This window comes from Aotus nancymaae, unplaced genomic scaffold (genome assembly GCF_030222135.1).
Source record: "Aotus nancymaae isolate 86718 unplaced genomic scaffold, 86718_ANA_hifiasm-v0.15.2.pri h1tg000004l, whole genome shotgun sequence".
NCBI lineage: Eukaryota > Metazoa > Chordata > Mammalia > Primates > Aotidae > Aotus > Aotus nancymaae.
In genome coordinates, this window is record NW_026988415.1 from 40,120,692 (window position 1) to 40,139,005 (window position 18,314).

General features: G+C 44.9%; 1 protein-coding gene across 6 annotated transcripts in view; it reads right to left on the reverse strand.

The window, feature by feature from the left end:
* Positions 1 to 229: 229 nt before the first annotated feature.
* The window catches only part of FRMPD3 (FERM and PDZ domain containing 3), a 147,904-nt gene continuing 129,819 nt past the window's right edge, over positions 230 to 18,314 (reverse strand). For all 6 annotated transcript variants that reach the window (XM_064361916.1, XM_012451683.2, XM_064361914.1 and 3 more), the window contains 2 exons: positions 5,553 to 6,374; positions 230 to 3,364 (listed from right to left, as the gene is read on the reverse strand). In XM_064361916.1, coding sequence (XP_064217986.1) covers positions 252 to 3,364; positions 5,553 to 6,374 — 3,935 coding nt within the window. In that variant the 3' untranslated portion in view covers positions 230 to 251. The remainder of the gene's footprint in view (positions 3,365 to 5,552; positions 6,375 to 18,314) is intronic.

Below are 18,314 nucleotides of genomic sequence, written 5' to 3' on the forward strand. Positions count from 1 at the left end.
TGACAAGGGGCCTTTGCCCTCACAGTGAGGTCCAGATGCCAGGGAAGGGGTGAGGACACCCAGGGCGGCAGCTAAGCCTGCAGCCCTTAAGAGAGAGCCTCAATCAAGGGAGTTTCCACTCCCCAGAGACTGATGGGCTCTTGGACCCTGACTAGCCCAGCAGACACACACACTCACCACAAGATGCAAGGACCACAAAGCTCAAACCTGGGGCCATGGTTGGGGAAGGGGGACAGGTGTGGGCAGATGCCCTACTTAATAAGGGTTTTTAAGGAGTGGGTGAATGTGCTCATAACAGTCGCCGAGGTTGGGGAGCCTGGTGGGTGCTCCGTGGCTGCCCCTGCAGCTGCTGCCGCCTGCTGCTGCTGCTGCTGCTGCTGCTGCTGCTGCTGCTGTTGCTGCTGCTGCTGCTGCTGTTGCTGCTGCTGCTGCTGCTGTTGCTGCTGCTGCTGCTGCTGGTTAAGGTTCCGGGCTGTGGACTCCTCAGCTGCACGCAACAGGAAGGTGTAGTTCCTCACCACCTCTTCTACCTTGGCCAGTAGCTCTTGGCGCTGGGCCTCGGAGCGCACGATGAATACCAGCCGCACGAAGGTCTCAATGAGGCTGCTCAGCACCTGGAAGCTGCCCGTGATGGCTGCCAGCATGTGAGTCGGGCTCTTGTCCACATTGGCCACACGGCGGCAGGAGGCCCGGAGCTCCTTGAACTTGAGAGCTAGCTCGAGCTTATACTCGGAGATCTGAGACACATAGGGCTTGGGGGCACGGGCCTCAGGGCTGGCCACACACTGCCGCAGGACTGTCAGCAGTTCGTTGGTGTCCAGCCGGGCAGCCAGGAAGCCATCAGGGAGGCCATAGGCATGGGCTCTCAGGGCATTGATCTTGGCCAGGCTCCCCTCGAAGGTGGACACACGGAGGTCAATCTCTTGAGTGCGGGAGGCCTCAGGGCTGCTGCTGCTGCAGGTGGCAGCATCCAGCACCTGCAGGGTCCTGCTCACCACAGGTACCACCTGTTCGTCCAGCTTCATGCCGGGCAGGATCTTCATGGGGATAGAGTAGGAGAGCTCATCCTTGCCATCACTGGCATCATCTGCCATGTCACACTTGCGATAATAGAAGCAGTAGCGAATGGAGCAGCACTTGCTGCTCTCACTGTCCTCATCTAGATCGGCAGGCTTCCGGTACACCTCCTCGGGCAGTGAGAACACGGCCATCTGTCTAGGGCCTTTGGTCTCCGGGGCAACCTGGACATAGGAGGGGTCTCCCAGGGTCGGTGACTCCAGAGACCTGCTTTTGGGACCCAAGGCTAGGGGGAGGCTTGCCTCTACCTCCTTGGCCTCCCTGGGCAGCATGCCCAGGGGCAGATGTGGGTAGACATCCGAGGTCAGCGAGGCCCTGTCACCCTGGTCCAGCTCACTGATACTGTAGCGGCGCATCAGTTTCCTGTAATTGGGAGCTCCCAGACACTCGCCCCCTGAGGCACACGTGGTCAGGCACGAAACACCACTCTCCGGGTCTGATCGGCACTCTCGGGATTCCAGGCTGGTAGAACGAATGCGCCGGACATTGATGGGGCTGCTGAGGCTCATACCTGGGCTAGCCTCTGGCTGCCTCTGGGTAGGGAGGACCCTGTCCCTTTCCCTCCCCCGGAGGCTGGGCACTGGTGTCTGGGCGGCTTGTGGCCGGCCCCCCCGGCAGATGCGCTTGCAGTCGCAGCTGCGCCTCTGCTCGCGAGACATGCCAGGCCCCTGCTGCACAGGGCTGCTGCGGAGCTGGCAGCTACAGCGGCCAGGTGCTGGAGGTTGCAGGTACTCGGTGCCTGGCAACTCCCCCTGGCTTGGTGGTTTTAGAAGTTCCTCAAGGAACTCCAGCTCATACTGCTTTACCTTCTGCAGCTGGGCCTGCCGTTCATCTGTCTCCTTCTTCTGGCGGGTTGGGAAGGTGGCAGAGAATAAATTGCGTAGCCGGAAAGGACCTCGGGATGACTTGGGCTTTGCAGGGCCTTCAGAGGTCGAGTGGGCTCCATTGAGAGTTGTTTCAAGCTTCCTAGAGGGCATAGTGCTCACCTGCCGGCTGGCAGCCTGAGACCTCAGTGGGCTCTGGCCTCGAGGTTGGCAGCTGGGGCTCTGGCCTCGAGACTGGCTGATGGGGCTGTGGCCACGGGGCTGGCAGCTGGGGCTGTGGCTTCTCGAATGGCAGCTGGGGCTCTGCAGAGCCATGGGGTAGCTAGCTCGGGGAACCAGGCCGGTCTCTTCGAGCTTGCTGCTTTTGGGTGTGCTTTCCAGCTGCGCCTTCTCCCCTTGGCTGGAGATGGTGCCCTGCTTCTGCAGGATGGGCTTACCACCCTCTGGCCCACCTTTGCCTGCCACCTCCCCTGTAGCTTGCTTGCCCACTGACTCTCGGCTTGTTCGCAAAAGATAGCTTTTGGGAGGGAAATTTTGAACAGGCAGCCTCTTCTCTTGTGGGGAAAGGTGTAGGCTGTCAGCCCGGCTGCCTGTGGGTGCTCTGGGGCTGGAAGAGACCTCTGTGCCCAGCTGATGCTGAGAATTCCGTGAGGTCTCTGGAGCACTGGGGCTCATTTTGAACTTCAAATTCTTATTGGCACTGCTGCTCATCATGCTAACTTCTGGCCTTGCCGTGCTAACCTCTGGCCTCCCCGTGCTGGCCTCCAGCCTTCTCTCACCCCTGCTGGGGGCATTTCCCAAAGCCCCACCAGGAGTGACAAGACTCTTACTGTGAACCACCTGCTGTAGGGCAGCCGAGATGATGGCTGGGGTCACACTGCCCTTTGGGTCCAGGATAAGCTTGGGGCTCAACCTGACCTCCTTGGGCAGGTTCTCTCTCAGCTCAGAGACCTGCTCTTCACTGAGGGATGATGTAGCCGCTCTCAGTGACATCTCTAGGCCTGCCCTAGTGTGGCCAGGCCCTTTGTCCTCAGGAACTGGGGACAGCAGGCTCAGATTCTTCTGTTCACTAAGCTGTGGGGACAGTGCTGGGTGCACTGCCAAGGAGTATGTTCGTTCTCCCTGTGCCTGGCCCTCTGACTGGGGCAGCTTCCTCCGGGCGCCGGGGGGGCCAGAACTCTGGCCTGTGGCAACCGGCTGGAGAGATTGGTTGGGATCTGGGCGCCCGAGAGAGTAAGGGGCCGTGAGAACGGCCTGGGCTGCACAGCTCTGGATCCGGAAGGGCAGGTCCTTACGGGCAAGGAGGCTGTCCTTGTTGAGGTGCTGGGCCAGGAAGTAGGTGGTGTTCTGGTGTTGCTTCATGGCTGACATCATCTCTGACATGTCTGTGAGCTCTGAAGAGTTGGTTTCATGACCCGAGTCCAGCGATGATTCAGGAGTGATTGTGGCCAGCACAATCAGACCTGGAGGAACAGGGATAGGGCTTGTTACGCTTACTAAAATCAAGTTCTTTTCCAGCGCTACACGGTTGTCCCTCGGTATCCATGGGCGATTGGCTCTAGAACTCCCGAAGATTCCAAAACTTGCAGATGCTCAAGTCCCTGATATGAAATGGCACAGTATTTGCATGTAACCTATGTACATCTTCCCATGTACTTTAAATCCTCTCTGGATTATTTATAATACCTAATACAATGTAAATGCTATGTAAACAGTTGTTATACTGTGTTGTTTAGGGAATAGTTGACAAGAAAAATCTGTAGATGTTCAGTATAGACATATTTCTTTTTTTCGAATACTTTTGATCTGTGGTTGGTTGAATCAGCGGATGCAGAACCCTCAGATACGGAGGGCTGACTCTTTAGAGAGTGCATGGAGGCCAAGGTTAGCCAGCAGTATTTCCAGCTGGAGAAAACCAGTCAGGCCTGGCGAGAATGCAGGGCTGAAGGTGGGAGGAGTGGAGGGGAGGGGACAAAGAGGGGAAAGCTGTAAGAAGGGGATGAAAGACTGGAATCCAAAACAGAAACAAAAGAGGTGGAGAGGGGATCTGGGCAGTTTGATGGCAAATTAGCATGCAAATCACATGCAAAACACCATGCTAATCACAACTATTTTTAGATTCAACAGCTAGGAAATTTTTGTTAATTATCCTAAAGAGGGGCTGGCAAACAGAGGCCCCTCTCTATCCCTCCTCATCTGGCCAGGCCTGCCTACAGTCACTGCAGCTGAGGCCATTTAGCTGAGCTTGTCCACTCTCCAGCAGCCACATGGGACTCAAGCCTGGGAGCAGCTAGCACTCTCTCCAGACTCGAGCAAAGAGAAATGCCAGCTCTGGGGGCCAAATACACGGGGGCTGCCCAATGTCAAGGGTGTCCTCACACACAGAAAAGGCAGGTTCCCTCTGACCCCAATCCCTTCACCCTCCCTGTCTACACTTTTCCCTGCCTCACATGCTTTCTTATGGTCCCTATTCCTCCCTATTCTTTTTCTGTTGCTCTGTCATTTACCTCTTCTCTCCTTTTTTTTTCTTTTGAGATGGAGTCTCACTCTGTCACCTGGGCTGTCGTGCAGTGGTGCAATTTTGGCTCACTGCAACCTCTGCCTCCCAGGTTCAAGTGATTCTCTTGCCTCAGCCTCCTGAGTAGCTGAGACTACAGCACACCCAGCTGATTTTTCTCTTTTTAGTAGAGACAGGGTTTCACTATGTTGGCCAGGCTAATCTTGAACTCCTGGCCTCAAGTGATCCACCCACCTCAGCCTCCCAAAGTGCTGGGATTACAGGTGTGAGCCACTGCACCCAGCCCTCTTCTCTTTTTTTTAAGGTGTATGTGTATGGAGGGACATTTGTGTGACTATGGGTAAGTGTCTGATATGAGTTTGTCTACAAGATGGATATACATGTGTCTATAACAGGGAACAGCATGCATGTTGTACGATTCTCCTACTAACTAATATGTTGCAACAATAGCTACCACTTACTGAGGCCTTACTGTGTGCTAGGCAGTGCTTACATGCTTTGCATGATGATCTCATTCAATGCTTATGACAACCCCATGTGATAGAACTACTGTTATAAAACTCATTTAAGATGACAAAAATGAGGCTCAGAGAGAGTAAGTGCCTTGCCAAAGGTAACACTGACAATGATCGAAGAAACCAGGACTTGGGTGGATCTGATTCAGAGCCCATGTTCTTAGACAGGATAAAGACCTCAGCAATGAACAGTGATGGTCCTTGGCTCCCCGGGTCCCAGTTCACTAGGTAGTGAGTTGGTAGTTTTGCTTTGCTTTCAATCATGTGCATGCTGGATGTTCTTCACCTGTCTTCTACATCTCTCACAGTTTTTCTCTGATCCTCCAACCTGGCCTGCATCCATAGCTGTCATGACCCCAATCCTTGCGATCTATCTGTAAGGCATTTCCAAAGAGATGCAATAGCGAGAGCCAGAACTCTAGCTAGAGCTGAGCAGCTGCTCCCTGCTGTAACATGGATGCTCCTCTGACCCTATCTAAACAACCTTTGGTCCATCCACTTCCCTGACATATCTCAGTGACTCTAACATCTACTTAGGAAGACAAAAATGTTACCTACTGGCCCTTCCTGGACAGGAGAAGAAGGGAGAGGAAAGAAAGAGAAGGAATGGGTCATTACCTGCAGTCTGTGGGGGTGGTGGGTGTGGTCCATCCTCGGATGCAGCCAGGGCTTCCAGAGCCTGCAGAGTGGACACCAGGGCATCATCTAGCTCCTGGGCATGATCTCGAACTGTGCGGGTCTGCACACTGTCAATCAATGTCACTGGAATCTCATCGTAAAGAAGCCCACGCAGGTGGCGTCCTTGCTCCTGGCTCTGGACAGCCCGGCGCTTGGGGTCATCCTCATCAGAGCTGTTGTCTCGGAAACCAGGGGGTGGGGCAGCAATGGCAGGCAACAGAGAAGTTGTCTCATCTTCCTCCTCCTCCTCCTCCTCACTCCCAGGTGGTGGGAGGGACATCAAATCTACTATATTGTCACGAGAGGAGTCAGGCTTCCCACCTTTGCGAGGGCCCAGCTGCTCCTGGAGTTTGGCTTTGCAAGAGTCACAGTATAAATTCAGGGCTTCAGCCCCAAGGGAATTGTCCAAGGTGTAGGACCGGGCCCTGCTGGCACAAGGCTCGTGGTCTAGGCTAGCTGCATCAAAGTCATCGGGGACTACCTCATAACCTTGGCCAGAGCTTTTGGATGTGGGGTCAGACTTGGTTCGGGGCCTGGTCTCCTCAAAGAATATTAGGTTCTCGTTGACATCTGTCCGGCTTTCCTGCTCCTTCCTTTGTTCCCGCATATGGAGGTAGCAGAAGCTGACAAGCTCAGAGTCGGCAGGCGGGGGCGTGCAGCGGCTCGATTTCCTGGGGCTGGTGCCCATGCTGCCCACATAACTACTCTCCTTTTTCCCCAGGTGGCCCCCAGTGACAGGGCGGTGGGCGCTGTGCATGTAATCTAAACCCAGAAAGAGAATCAACAGATGAGCCCTGGTGCTGAGGATTGTGACTGAGCTCTGGCTCATGTCTCTGCAGCACAACCAAGTGGCAGGTCCCAAGACAAAGCATTACCTGGCTGCCAGAGATTAGGGGTAGGGAAGTTGATGAACTATGCTACTGCTGACCCTGAAAGTAGAGTGAGTAGAGTCTAATAACCTGAGCTGCTAATGGCCCCATCACCTCTGAAATGGGAAAAGGCATGGGGTATGGTAAGGGTGGGAGTGAACACCTTAGTTTAGGGCCTGGTATCTGGGCACAGCTGGACTCTTACATGGATACCCCTGGTCTGCAAGTCAGCTGTAAACGTATGTCCCTATTGGAACTGTTCCTGCCCCTGCCCCTACCCCTTTTCAGAGTTTTTCCAACCACCTGTGCTCTGTTGTTCTTGTTATCTTGAATCCCTTCTAGCAGAAGGAAATAGATCTGACAAGTTACTAATGCTTTAGTCGGAACCTGTTAAACAGACTACAGACAATGCCCAAGAGTTTGCATTTCAAAGAGGCCTGTTGATGGAGGGATCCTAAAAGAATAATGCTATATAGCAGAATTCCAGGATCTGAATGTGTAAAGTATATGGGAGATAGCTGGGATGTGCATATGTGACAGGAGGGCAGGGGAAGTATTCTTATATTCTTCAAATTTTATTCCTTTCTGTATTCATGCAGGGCCAGCCCTACCTGCCACACATACATGTGGCAAATGCTCTCAGCAACCACTCTTAATGATGGTAGGTGTGTGCATCTGAGAATTATCTGTAGCAAATGCTTTATCTGTGAATAGCTTCTCTCACTGTTTTTGGAGTTCTTCCCCATGTTATCTATGAGAATATACTCAGACTGCAGACAGAAAGATGACAAACAAGCACTAAGTTAGGCCCAGGTCCTAATATACATGATCCTACTTAATCTTCATAACAACTCAATGAGGTAGTTATTATTATCCCCATTTTACAGAGAAAGAAACTGACTCACCTAAGGTTACACAGACCGAGTAGTAGACTGGATTTGAGCCTAGGTCTGAAGGACTTCAAAACCTGTGTTTTTAGCCATTACTCTTATAGCTCATCAAGGTGGCCAAGATGCTGGAAAACAAGACTTCAAAATGCCTCTCAAACTCCAGTTTGACAGAGTCAATGTGCCAGTGTTGTCTTTCACTAGAGCTCACACCTATGACAAAAGCACATCACTGGCACCTAGCAACAAAATCCCCAAATACAGGAAGAAAAAACTGACAGAATTGAAGGCAAAAATACACAATTCAACAACAGTAGTAGGAGACTTCAATATTCCACTCTCTTTGCTTGCTTTTTTTTTTTCAATCCCTGAGATGGAGTCTCGCTCTGTTGCCCTGGCTAGAGTGCAGTGGTGTGATGATCTCAGCTCACTGCAACCTCTGTTTCCTGGGTTCAGGTGATTCTCCTGCCTCAGCCTCCTGAGTATCTGGGATTACAGGCACCTGCCACCACACCTGGCTAATTTTTTGTGTTTTTGTTAGAGACGGGGTTTCACCATGTTGGCCAGGTTGGTCTCAAACTCCTGACCTTAAATGATCCACCTGCCCTGGCCTCCCAAAGTGCAGGGATTACAGGCGTGAGCCACTGCACCTGGCCAATACTCCACTTTTAATAATGGATAAAACAACTAAGCAGAATATCAACAAGGAAACAGAGGACCTGAACAATACTATAAATCAAACTAGACCTAACCAAAAGCTATAGAACCATCTACCTAACAGGAGCAGAATAGACATTCTTCTTAAGTGCATATGGAACACTATTGTGAATAAACCACACGTTAGGGTATAAATAAGCCTTAGTAGACTTAAAAGGAATAAAATCATACAAAATATATTTTCTGAGCACAACATAATTAAATTAGAATTCAATAACAGAAGGGAGTCTGTGAAATTCACAAGTAGAAATTAAACAAAACTCTCCTTTAAAATTTTTTTTGATACAGGGTCTTGCTCTGTCACCCAGGCTGGGGGGTAGTGGTGCGATCTTGGCTCACTGCAACCTCCACCTCCTGGGCTCAAGTGATCCTCCCACCTCAGCCTCCCAAGTAGCTGGGATTACAGGCACCTGCCACCATGTCCAGCTAAGTTTTGTATTTTTGGTAAACATGGGGTTTCACCATGTTGGCCAGGCTGGTCTCAAACTCCTGGCCTCAAGTTATCTGTCTGCCTCGGCCTCCCAAACTGCTGGGATTACAGGCATGAGCCACTGCGCCCAGCCAAAACACTCTTAAATAACCAAGGTGTCAAGGAAGGACTCACAGGAGAAATTAGAAAATACTTTGAGATGAATAAAAATGAAAATACAACATACCACAATTTATGGGATCTAGCTAAAGTATTTATTTATTTATTTATTTATTTATTTGAGACAGAGTTTTACTCTTGTTGCCTAGGCTGGAGTGCAATGGCACGATCTCAGTTCACTGCAACCTCTGCCACCTGGGTTCAAGCGATTCTCCTGACTCAGCCTCCCAAGTAGCAGGCATTACAGGTGTGCACCACTATGCCCGGCTAATTTTGTATCTTTAGTAGAGACGGAGTTTCACTATGTTGGTCAGGTTGGTCTCAAACTCCTGACATCAAGTGATCCACCCACCTTGGCTCCCAAAGTGCTGGGATCACAGGCGTGAGCCATCATGCCAGGCCTTAAAGGGGAAATCTACAGCTGAAAGTGCCTACGTTAAAAAATAAGAAAGATTTCATATGAAATCTTCTTAAGAAACCACTTCTGCCTTAAGAAAACAGAAAAAGAAGAGTAAACTAGTTAGAAAGAATGAATAAGACCCACTATTTGATAACACAATAGGGTGTCTATAGTCAATAATAACTTAATTGTACATTTAAAAATAACTAAAAGGGCCAGAGTAATCAGACAAGAGAAAGAAATAAAGGGCATCCAAATCAGTAAAGAGGAAGTTGAATTGTCACTGTTCACCGATGATAAGATCATATACCTAGAAAACTCTGAAGACTCATCCAAAAAGCTCCTAGATCTGATAGATGAATTCAATAAAGTTCCAGGATACAAAATCAATGTACACAAATCAGTAGTATTGCTATACACCAACACAGTGACCATGCTGAGAATCAAATCAAGAATTCAACCCCTCTTATAATAGCTGTAAAAAAATAAAATACTTAGGAATATACCTAGCCAAGGAGGTAAAAGACCTCTACAAGGAAAGCTACAAAACACTACTGAAAGAAATCATAGATGACACAAACAAATGAAAACACAGCCCATGCTCATGGATGGGTACAATCAATATTGTGGAAATGACCATACTGACAAAAGCAATCTGCAAATTCAATGCAATTCCCATCAAAACACCATCACCATTCTTCAGAGAACTACAAAAGACCATCCTAAAATTTATATGGAACGAAAAAATAGCCTGCATAGCCAAAGTAATCCTAGGCAAAAAGAACAAATCTGGAGGCATCACATTACCAGACGTCAAACTATACTACAAGGCATGGTACTAGTATAAAAATAGGTATATAGAGCAATAGAACAGAATAGAGAACCCAGAAATAAAGCCAAATACAGCCAACTGATCTTGGACAAAGCAAGCAAAAACATAAAGTGGGGAAAGAACACCCTATTCAACAAATGGTGCTGGAATAATTGGCAAGCCACACGTAGAAGAATGAAACTGGATCCTCATCTCTCACCTTATATATAAATCAACTCAAGATGAATCAAAGACTTAAATCGGAGACCCAAAACCATAAAAATTCCAGAAGATAATATTGGAAAAAGTCTTCAGGACACTGGCTTAAACAAAGACTTCATGACTGAGAACCCAAAAGCAAATGCAAAAAAAACAAAAATAAATAAATGGGACTTAATTAAACTAAAAAGCTTCTGCACAGCAAAATAAATAATCAGCAGAGTAAACAGACAACCCACAGAGTGGGAGAAAATCTTTGCAAACTATGCATCCGACAAAGGACTAATATCCAGAATCTACAAGGAGCTCAAACAAATCATCAAGGAAAAAAACCAAACAATCCCATCAAAAAACTGCCTAAGGATAGGAATAGACAATTCTCAAAAGGAGATACACAAATGGCCAACGGGCATATGGAAAAATGCTCAACATCACTAATTATCAGGGAAATGCAAATCAAAATTACAATGCAATACCACCTTACTCCTACAAGAATGGTCATAATTTAGAAATAAAAAAATAATAGATGTTGGTGTTGATGTGGTGAAAAGAGAACACTTTTACACTGCTAGTAGGAATGTAAACGAGTAGAACCACTATGGAAAACAGTATGGGGATTCCTTAAAAAATTAAAAGTAGATCTACCATTTGATCCAGCAACCCCACTACGGGGTATCTAATCAGAGGAAAAGAAGTCATTATATGAAAAAGACACTTGCACACGCACATTTATAGCAGCACAATTCACAATTGTAAAAATATGGAACCTGCCCAAATGCCAATCAATCAACAAGTAGATAAAGAAAATGTGGTACAGCTGGGCACAGTGGCTCATATCTGTAATTCCAGCACTTTTGGAGCTGAGATTGCACCACTTCACTCCAGCCTGGGCGACAGAGTGACATTCCATCTAAAAAAAATTAATAAATAAATATTTAAAATTTTTTAAAAAAGAAAATATGGTGTGTATGTGTGTGTGTGTATATATATATATATATATATGGATGAGATTGGGTACATTCAGGGTGGTATGACTGTAGACTAAAACGTGGTAAATACATACCATGGAATACTACTCAGCCATAAAAAGCAATGAAATAATGGCATTTGCAGCAACCTGGATGAAGTTGGAGACCATTATTCTAAGTGAAGTAGCTCAGGAATGGAAAACCAAACATTGTATGTTCTCACTTGTAAGTAGGAGCTAAGCTATGAGGATGCAAAGGCATAAAAATGATAGGATGGACCTTGGGGACTTGGGGGGAAGAGTGGGAAGGGGTGAGGGATAAAAAATTACGCATTGGATACAGGGTATACTGCTCGGGTGTTGGGTACACCAAAATCTCAGAAATCACCACTGAAGAATTTATCCATGTAACCAAACACCACCTGTTCCCTAAAAACCATTGAAATAAAAATAACATAAAATAACTGAAAGGGTATAATTGGATTGTTTGTAACACAAAGAAAGGATAAATGCTTGAGAGGATGGATACCCCATTCTCCATGATGTGATTACTTCACATTGCATGCCTTCTCAAAACATCTCATGTGCCCCATAAATATATAAACCTACTATGTACATACAAAAATTAAAAGCAAAACAAAAATAAAGGCAGAAAAAGAAGAACAAACAACCTAAAGCAAGCAGAAGGAAATATATAGAGGATAGAAAAACAATAGAGAAAATCAATGAAACTAAAAGTTGGTTCTTTGAACAGATCAATACAATTGACAAACCTTTAGTTGAAAAGATCAAAGAAAAAAGAGAGAAGACTCAAATTATTAAAATCAGGAATAAAAGAAAGAATATCACTGCTGACCCTACAGATATGGAATTGATTATAAGAGAATATGATGAATAAGGTTATTTCAACTGGATAATCTAAATGATATGAACAGATTCTTAGAAATATAAAATTTGGGCCAGGCACAGTGGCTCACACCTCTAATCCCAGCACTTTGGGAGGCTGAGGCGGGTGGTCACCTGAGATCAGAAGTTCAAGACCAGCCCGACCAACATGGTGAAACCCTGTCTCTACTAAATACAAAAAATTAGCCAGCCATGGTGGCGCATATTTGTGATTCCAGCTACTCAGGAGGCTGAGGCAGAATTGTTTGAATCTAGGAGTTGGAAGTTGCAGTGACCCGAGATTGTGCCATTGTACTCCAGCCTGGGCAACAAGAGCTAAACTCTATCTCAAAAAAAAAAAAATTTTATATATATATACATACATATATATATATATGTATGTATATATATACAATTTGCCAAAAGTGATTCAAGAAGACAGAAAATCTGAATAGACAATAACAGGAAAAGAAATTGAGATCAGAATTAAAAATCCTCCCTCACCCCCCAAAAAAGCCCAGACTCAGATGACTTCACTAGTGGATTTTACCGAATGCTGAAAGAAGCACTTATACCAATCCTTCACAAACCCTTCCAAAAAACAAGAGAACACTTCTTAACTCATTGTATGAGGCCAGTACTACCTTGATACCAAAACCACACAAAGATGTCATAAGAAAACTACAGACCAATGTCTTTCATGAATACAGATAGAAAGTTCCTCAACAAAATACCAGCAAACTGAATTCAGCAACATTTAAAAAAAAATTATACACCATGACCCAGTGGTGTATAAATACTAACAAACTGAATCCAGTAACATATAAAAAGAATTATACACCATGACCAAGTGGGATTTATCGCAATAATGCAAGGTTGCTTTAACATCCAAAAAATCAATATAAGACACCATGTTAATAGACTAGAGGATAAAAAGTACATGATCATCTCAATAGACACACAAAAACATAAATAAAAACATAAATCTAACACCCTTTTGTGAAAAAGCACTCAATAAACTAGAAATAAAAGGGAACTTCCTCAATATGATAAAGGTTATCTATATAAAACTCACAGCTAACATCATACTTGATTCAAATGAAAGGATAAAAGCTTAGATCAGGAAGAAGATCAGAATGTCCGTTCTCACCATTTCTTTTTTCTTTTTAAGTCTGGGGTCTGTCCAGATAGTCTCACCACTTCCATTCAACACTATACATAACTGAAAGTTCTAGCTGGGGCAATTAGGAAATATAAGACATCCAGATTAGAAAGGAAAAAAATAAAACTATCTCTTGCGGGTTACAAGTTCAATATACAAAAATCAATTCTATTTTTATACACTAGCAACAAACAACCTGAAAATAAAATTAAGAAGCCCTTCTATTTACAATAACATAAAAAGAAAAAAAGTTATAAATGTACTTATTTTTTTATTATTTAAACCATATTTTACTTACTAATTTGTCTTTTTAAAATTTGACTTTTTTATTATTTAACTAGTTATAAATTTAAAAAGGAGGAGCAGGTGGGGTCAAGATGGCCGACTAGAAACCCTGTCTCTATTAAAAATACAAAAATTAGCCGAGTGTGGTGGCATGTGCCTATACTTCCAGCTACTCGGGGAGTTTAGGCAGTAGAACCACTTGAATCTGAGAGGTGGAGGTAGCAGTGAGCCAAGATTGTGCCACTGCACTCCAGCCTGGGCAATAGAGTGAGACTCTGTCATAAAAAAAAGGGAGATGGCACGCCAGTATTCAACATTCTTAAAGAAGACCCTGTATAGCCAAGACAATCCTAAGGATCTCCTATTCAATAAATGGTGCTGAGAAAACTGGCTAGCCATATGGAGAAAACTGAAACTGGGCCCCTTTCTTACACCTTATACAAAAATTAACTCAAGATCAATTAAAGACTTAAATGTAAAACCCCAAACCATAAAAACTCTAGAAGAAAACCTAGGGGGACATTCGGGACATAGGCATGGGCAAAGACTTCTTGAGAAAAACACTAAAAGCAATTGCAACAAAAGCCAAAATTGACAAATGGGCTCTAATTAAACTAATGAGCTTCTGCACAGCAAAAGAAGCTATCATCAGAGTGAACATGCAACCTACAGAATGGGAGAAAACGTTTGCAATCTATCCATCTGATAAAGGTCTAATATCCAGAATTTAAAAGAAACGTAAACAAATTTACAAGAAAAAAAACATAAAAAAGTAGGCAAAGAATATGAACAGACACTTCTCAAAAAAAGACATTTATGAGGCCAAAAAAGCATGAAAAAAAGCTCACCATCACTGATCATTAGAGAAATGCAAATCAAAACCACAATCAGATACCATCTCATGCCAGTCAGAATGGTGATTATTAAAAAGTCAGGAAACAATAGATGCTGGTGAGGCTGTGGAGAAATAGGAATGCTTTTACACCGTTGGTGGGAATGTAAATTAGTTCAACCATTGTGGAAGACAGTATGGCGATTCCTCAAGGGTCTATGATCAGAAATACCATTTGACCCAGCAATCCCATTACTGGGTATATATACCCAGAGGAATATAAATAATTCTACTATAAAGATACGTGCATACATAGGTTTATTGCAGCACTAATAACAATAGCAAAGTCATGGAACCAACACAAATGCCCATCAATGATAGACTGGATAAAGAAAATGTGGTACATATACACCATGGAATACTGTGCAGCCATAAAAGAGAATGAGTTCATGTCCTTTGTAGAGACATAGATGAAGCTGAAAACCATCATCCTCAGGAGACTAACACAGGAACAGAAAACGAAACATCACACATTCTTACTCATAAGTGGGAGCTGAATGATGAGAAAACATGGACACAGGGTGAGGAACAACACACACCAGGTCCTGTTGGGGGCTTGGGGGTGAGGGGAGGGAACTTAGAGGACGGGTCAATAGGAGCAGCAAACCACCATGGTACACGTATACATATGTAGTAAAGCTGCATGTTCTGCACATGTATCCCGGAACTTAAAGTAAAAAGAAAAAAAAAGAAGAAAAAGAAAAAAAAGGAGCAAGATTTGTACACTGAAAACTATAAGACATTTATGAAAGAAATTAAGGGAGATTTTAATAAATAGAAATATATTCTCTGCTTATAGATTGGAAGACTTAATAAACATTGTTATAATGATAGTCCTTTCCAAATTGATCTATAGATTCAACAGAGTCTCTATCAAAATCCCAGCTGACTTTGTCAAAATTGACAGCTAATTCAAGAATTAATATAGAATCGCAAGAGACCCAGAATAGTCAAAACAATTTTGAAAAAGAAGTACAAAGTAGGATGACTCACACTTTCTGATTTCAAAATTCACTACAAAGCCATAGTAGTCAAGACCGTATAGTGGTGGCATACGAATAGACATATAGATCAAGGCAGTAGAATTGAGAGTTCACAAATAACCCCTCACATTTATGGTGAAATAGTCCAATTTAAAAATGGACGAATGATTTGAATAGTTATTTCACCAAAGAAGATATACAAGTGGCCAATAAGCCCATGAAAAGACGTTCAACATCATTAGCAATCAGGAAACTAAATCTTAAGCATAATGAGCTACCACTTCACACACACTATAACAGATGTATTAATAAATAAAAAGGTGGCCAGGTGTGGTGACTCAAGCCTGTAATCCCAGCACTTTGGGAGGTCAAGGTGGGCGGATCACTTGAGGTCAGGAGTTCAAGATCAGCCTGGCCAACACGGCAAAACCCCATCTCTACTCAAAATACAAAAAATTAGCCAGGTGTGGTGGCACACGCCTGTAGTCCCAGCTACTCTGAAGGCTGAGGCAGGAGAATTGCTTGAATCCAGGAGTCAGAGATCACAGTGAGCTGATATCATGCCATTGCACTGCAGTCTGGGTGATGGAGTGAGACTCTGTCTCAAAAAACAAAAAGAGCAAAAAAGGGTGCTCTGTATCGTGAAGGGACTTTATGTGGTGTATCATCTCACACAGTCCTGTCAAATTCCTCATGAAGTAGATAACAGTATTATCCTTATTTTACAGATGAGGAAATTGAGACTAAGTTTCTGGCATTTAGTCATAATCACATAGTTAAGATATGGCAAAACAGGGACTGGAACCCAAGTCTGTGTGACTTCAGATCTCAAGCTCTTGCAATTTTCCATAGACCATACTGCCCTTTAAACATGGATTCAATAAGTGGGGTTGGTTCAGGCCTTATGGGGCTTTACTGTATCTAGGGAACTCTGGGTCAGTCGGGGAAATATTTAATTATCCTCCATCCAGGCCTCTGAGACTTAGGATAAGTGCTCCAGGGGAGCACTCAGTCAAGAGTATGAACTATAAGTTCATGATGTCTATTTACCCCAAGACATTGTCCACAGGTCCTGGGGATGTACCAGGTGCTAACTACCTATGAGACAGCTGAACAATCAGGATAGCCAGTCTGGCAATAAGCTGCCATCGAAGGTGGCTCCCAGCGGCATGCCCAATAAGCAGATGGTGACTCCTCTCAGGCAAGGGCTGGAGTTCTAAGAGTGGCTTCTCTCCCTGCAAGATGGAAACATCTCTAAGCACTAGACTCTAAGCACTCTAAGCACTAGACTGTCCAGGCCAGGTAATGCCCTGTCCATCACTTGGTATTATGACTTCCAGATCAGAGGACAAAATGTTCCTGGAGAAGCCCAAATCTCCTTCTGGCAGAAGATTAGAAATGCCAGTAAAGCCAGGTGCGGCTGGCTGATGTCTGGGACAGTATGCCTCCCAGATTGCAAATATGTTGTAAATTGCTCATCAGCTTTCCCCAAGGGGTTGCCCTAGTCTATCCTTCTGTACTCAGTCACTTAGAAGACTGACTAGAAAAAAATGCTTGCAAAGAACACGACGGTGATTCAACTGGAATTATGTTTGAAAATACATGCAGTCTATTTTTATATATAAAACATACCGTCAGTGTGACATTGACTCAACCAGCATTCTAGTACTTGGTCCTGTTCTCTTCTATAGTCCAATAACAACTGGTCATAACAATGACCTAGAGGCCTTGCAAGAACCTCATGTTCTTTCTGAATCATCCAAAAAAAAGTCTATTATGTTCAGTCTTACTTTAGTACTTCGTACATGTTGCTGGATTTTAACTACATGAAAATTGGTAAGCCATTCATAAGATATATAGTAGCCATTAACCAAAATATTCAATTCACCAGCCCAAACTGTTTTCTAACCATGGTAGAGGACGTAGAGTGAGTTCCTCCAACTGAGGCCCTAACTGGGGCCCTCAAAGCCTTTTTTCCTGAATTCCCTGAGGATACAGGGAGCTCAGGGCTGCAGAAAGATGGTAGCTGCCTTTGGGTTGCCCACCACCTCATTACAGACAGAGAACTGGCATTTTTCTGGGCCTTTCTCTAAGCTAAGAGCCTTTCTGGGCTCTCAAAGCCAGGGGTTGTTCTGTTGTATCTGTTGAATCTCTCATATATAAATGCAAAGGTACTTACCTTATTGGCCTTATCTTTTTAATCATCTGTCTATATTTCCCCTCTACTAGATTGTAAGCTATGTGAGGGCAAGGATCATAAGGACCATGTCTGTTATTCATGGCTGCATCTTCTGCACCTGGCACATGATGAGTGCTTGATTTGTTGAGTGAATAAGTGTAGTACCTTTGGTGAAGCTACAGATAAAGTTCAAGAAGGACTCTCTTCCCTACTATGTTCCCATTCTCCATTTTTTATTTTTTGTTTCTGAGACTTGAAGGAAGGTGATGTTTTCACTTTCCCACTTGCTGCTTTAACTTCATTCTGTAGGCCCAATAGGCTGAGCCCTGAGTTGGACTTGTTAACAACTAGCAGCTGCTGTGGGACAAGAATAGAGCTGGCCAGACCTCTGCCTCCCTTTCCTGAGAGACCAGGACCTAAGCGGGCTGTGGCTTTGGACCCTGGGAGAAAAGCCCAGATGAGGTTGGGAGGATGCCTATTCTCTACTGGCCTTTGTTAAGGAACAACAGTTGGCATTGGGGCTTCTGTTCTGGGATGAAAGTAAGGCCTGGTGTAGGAAATTGATTTCAATTTTGGACCTTGGTCCTAAAAGTCTACAATACCAGGAACTGATAATCCCTCCACTGTAACATGAGCAGAGGTCTCCTCAGTGGTGCCCTTCCCTTCTTAGAGGCCATGAGACAAAATGTGCACACCAAGTCCTAGAACTTTGCTGGGGCAGTGGCAGCTCAGTGAACTCAGGTAGAGCCATGAGGCTCACTCCACCCCACTCCACCCACTAAGAGCACCTAGTAGTCCACAAATCTACGAAATGGGGCCCAAGCATTAAACCATACACCTGGGGAGATGATGCCTAG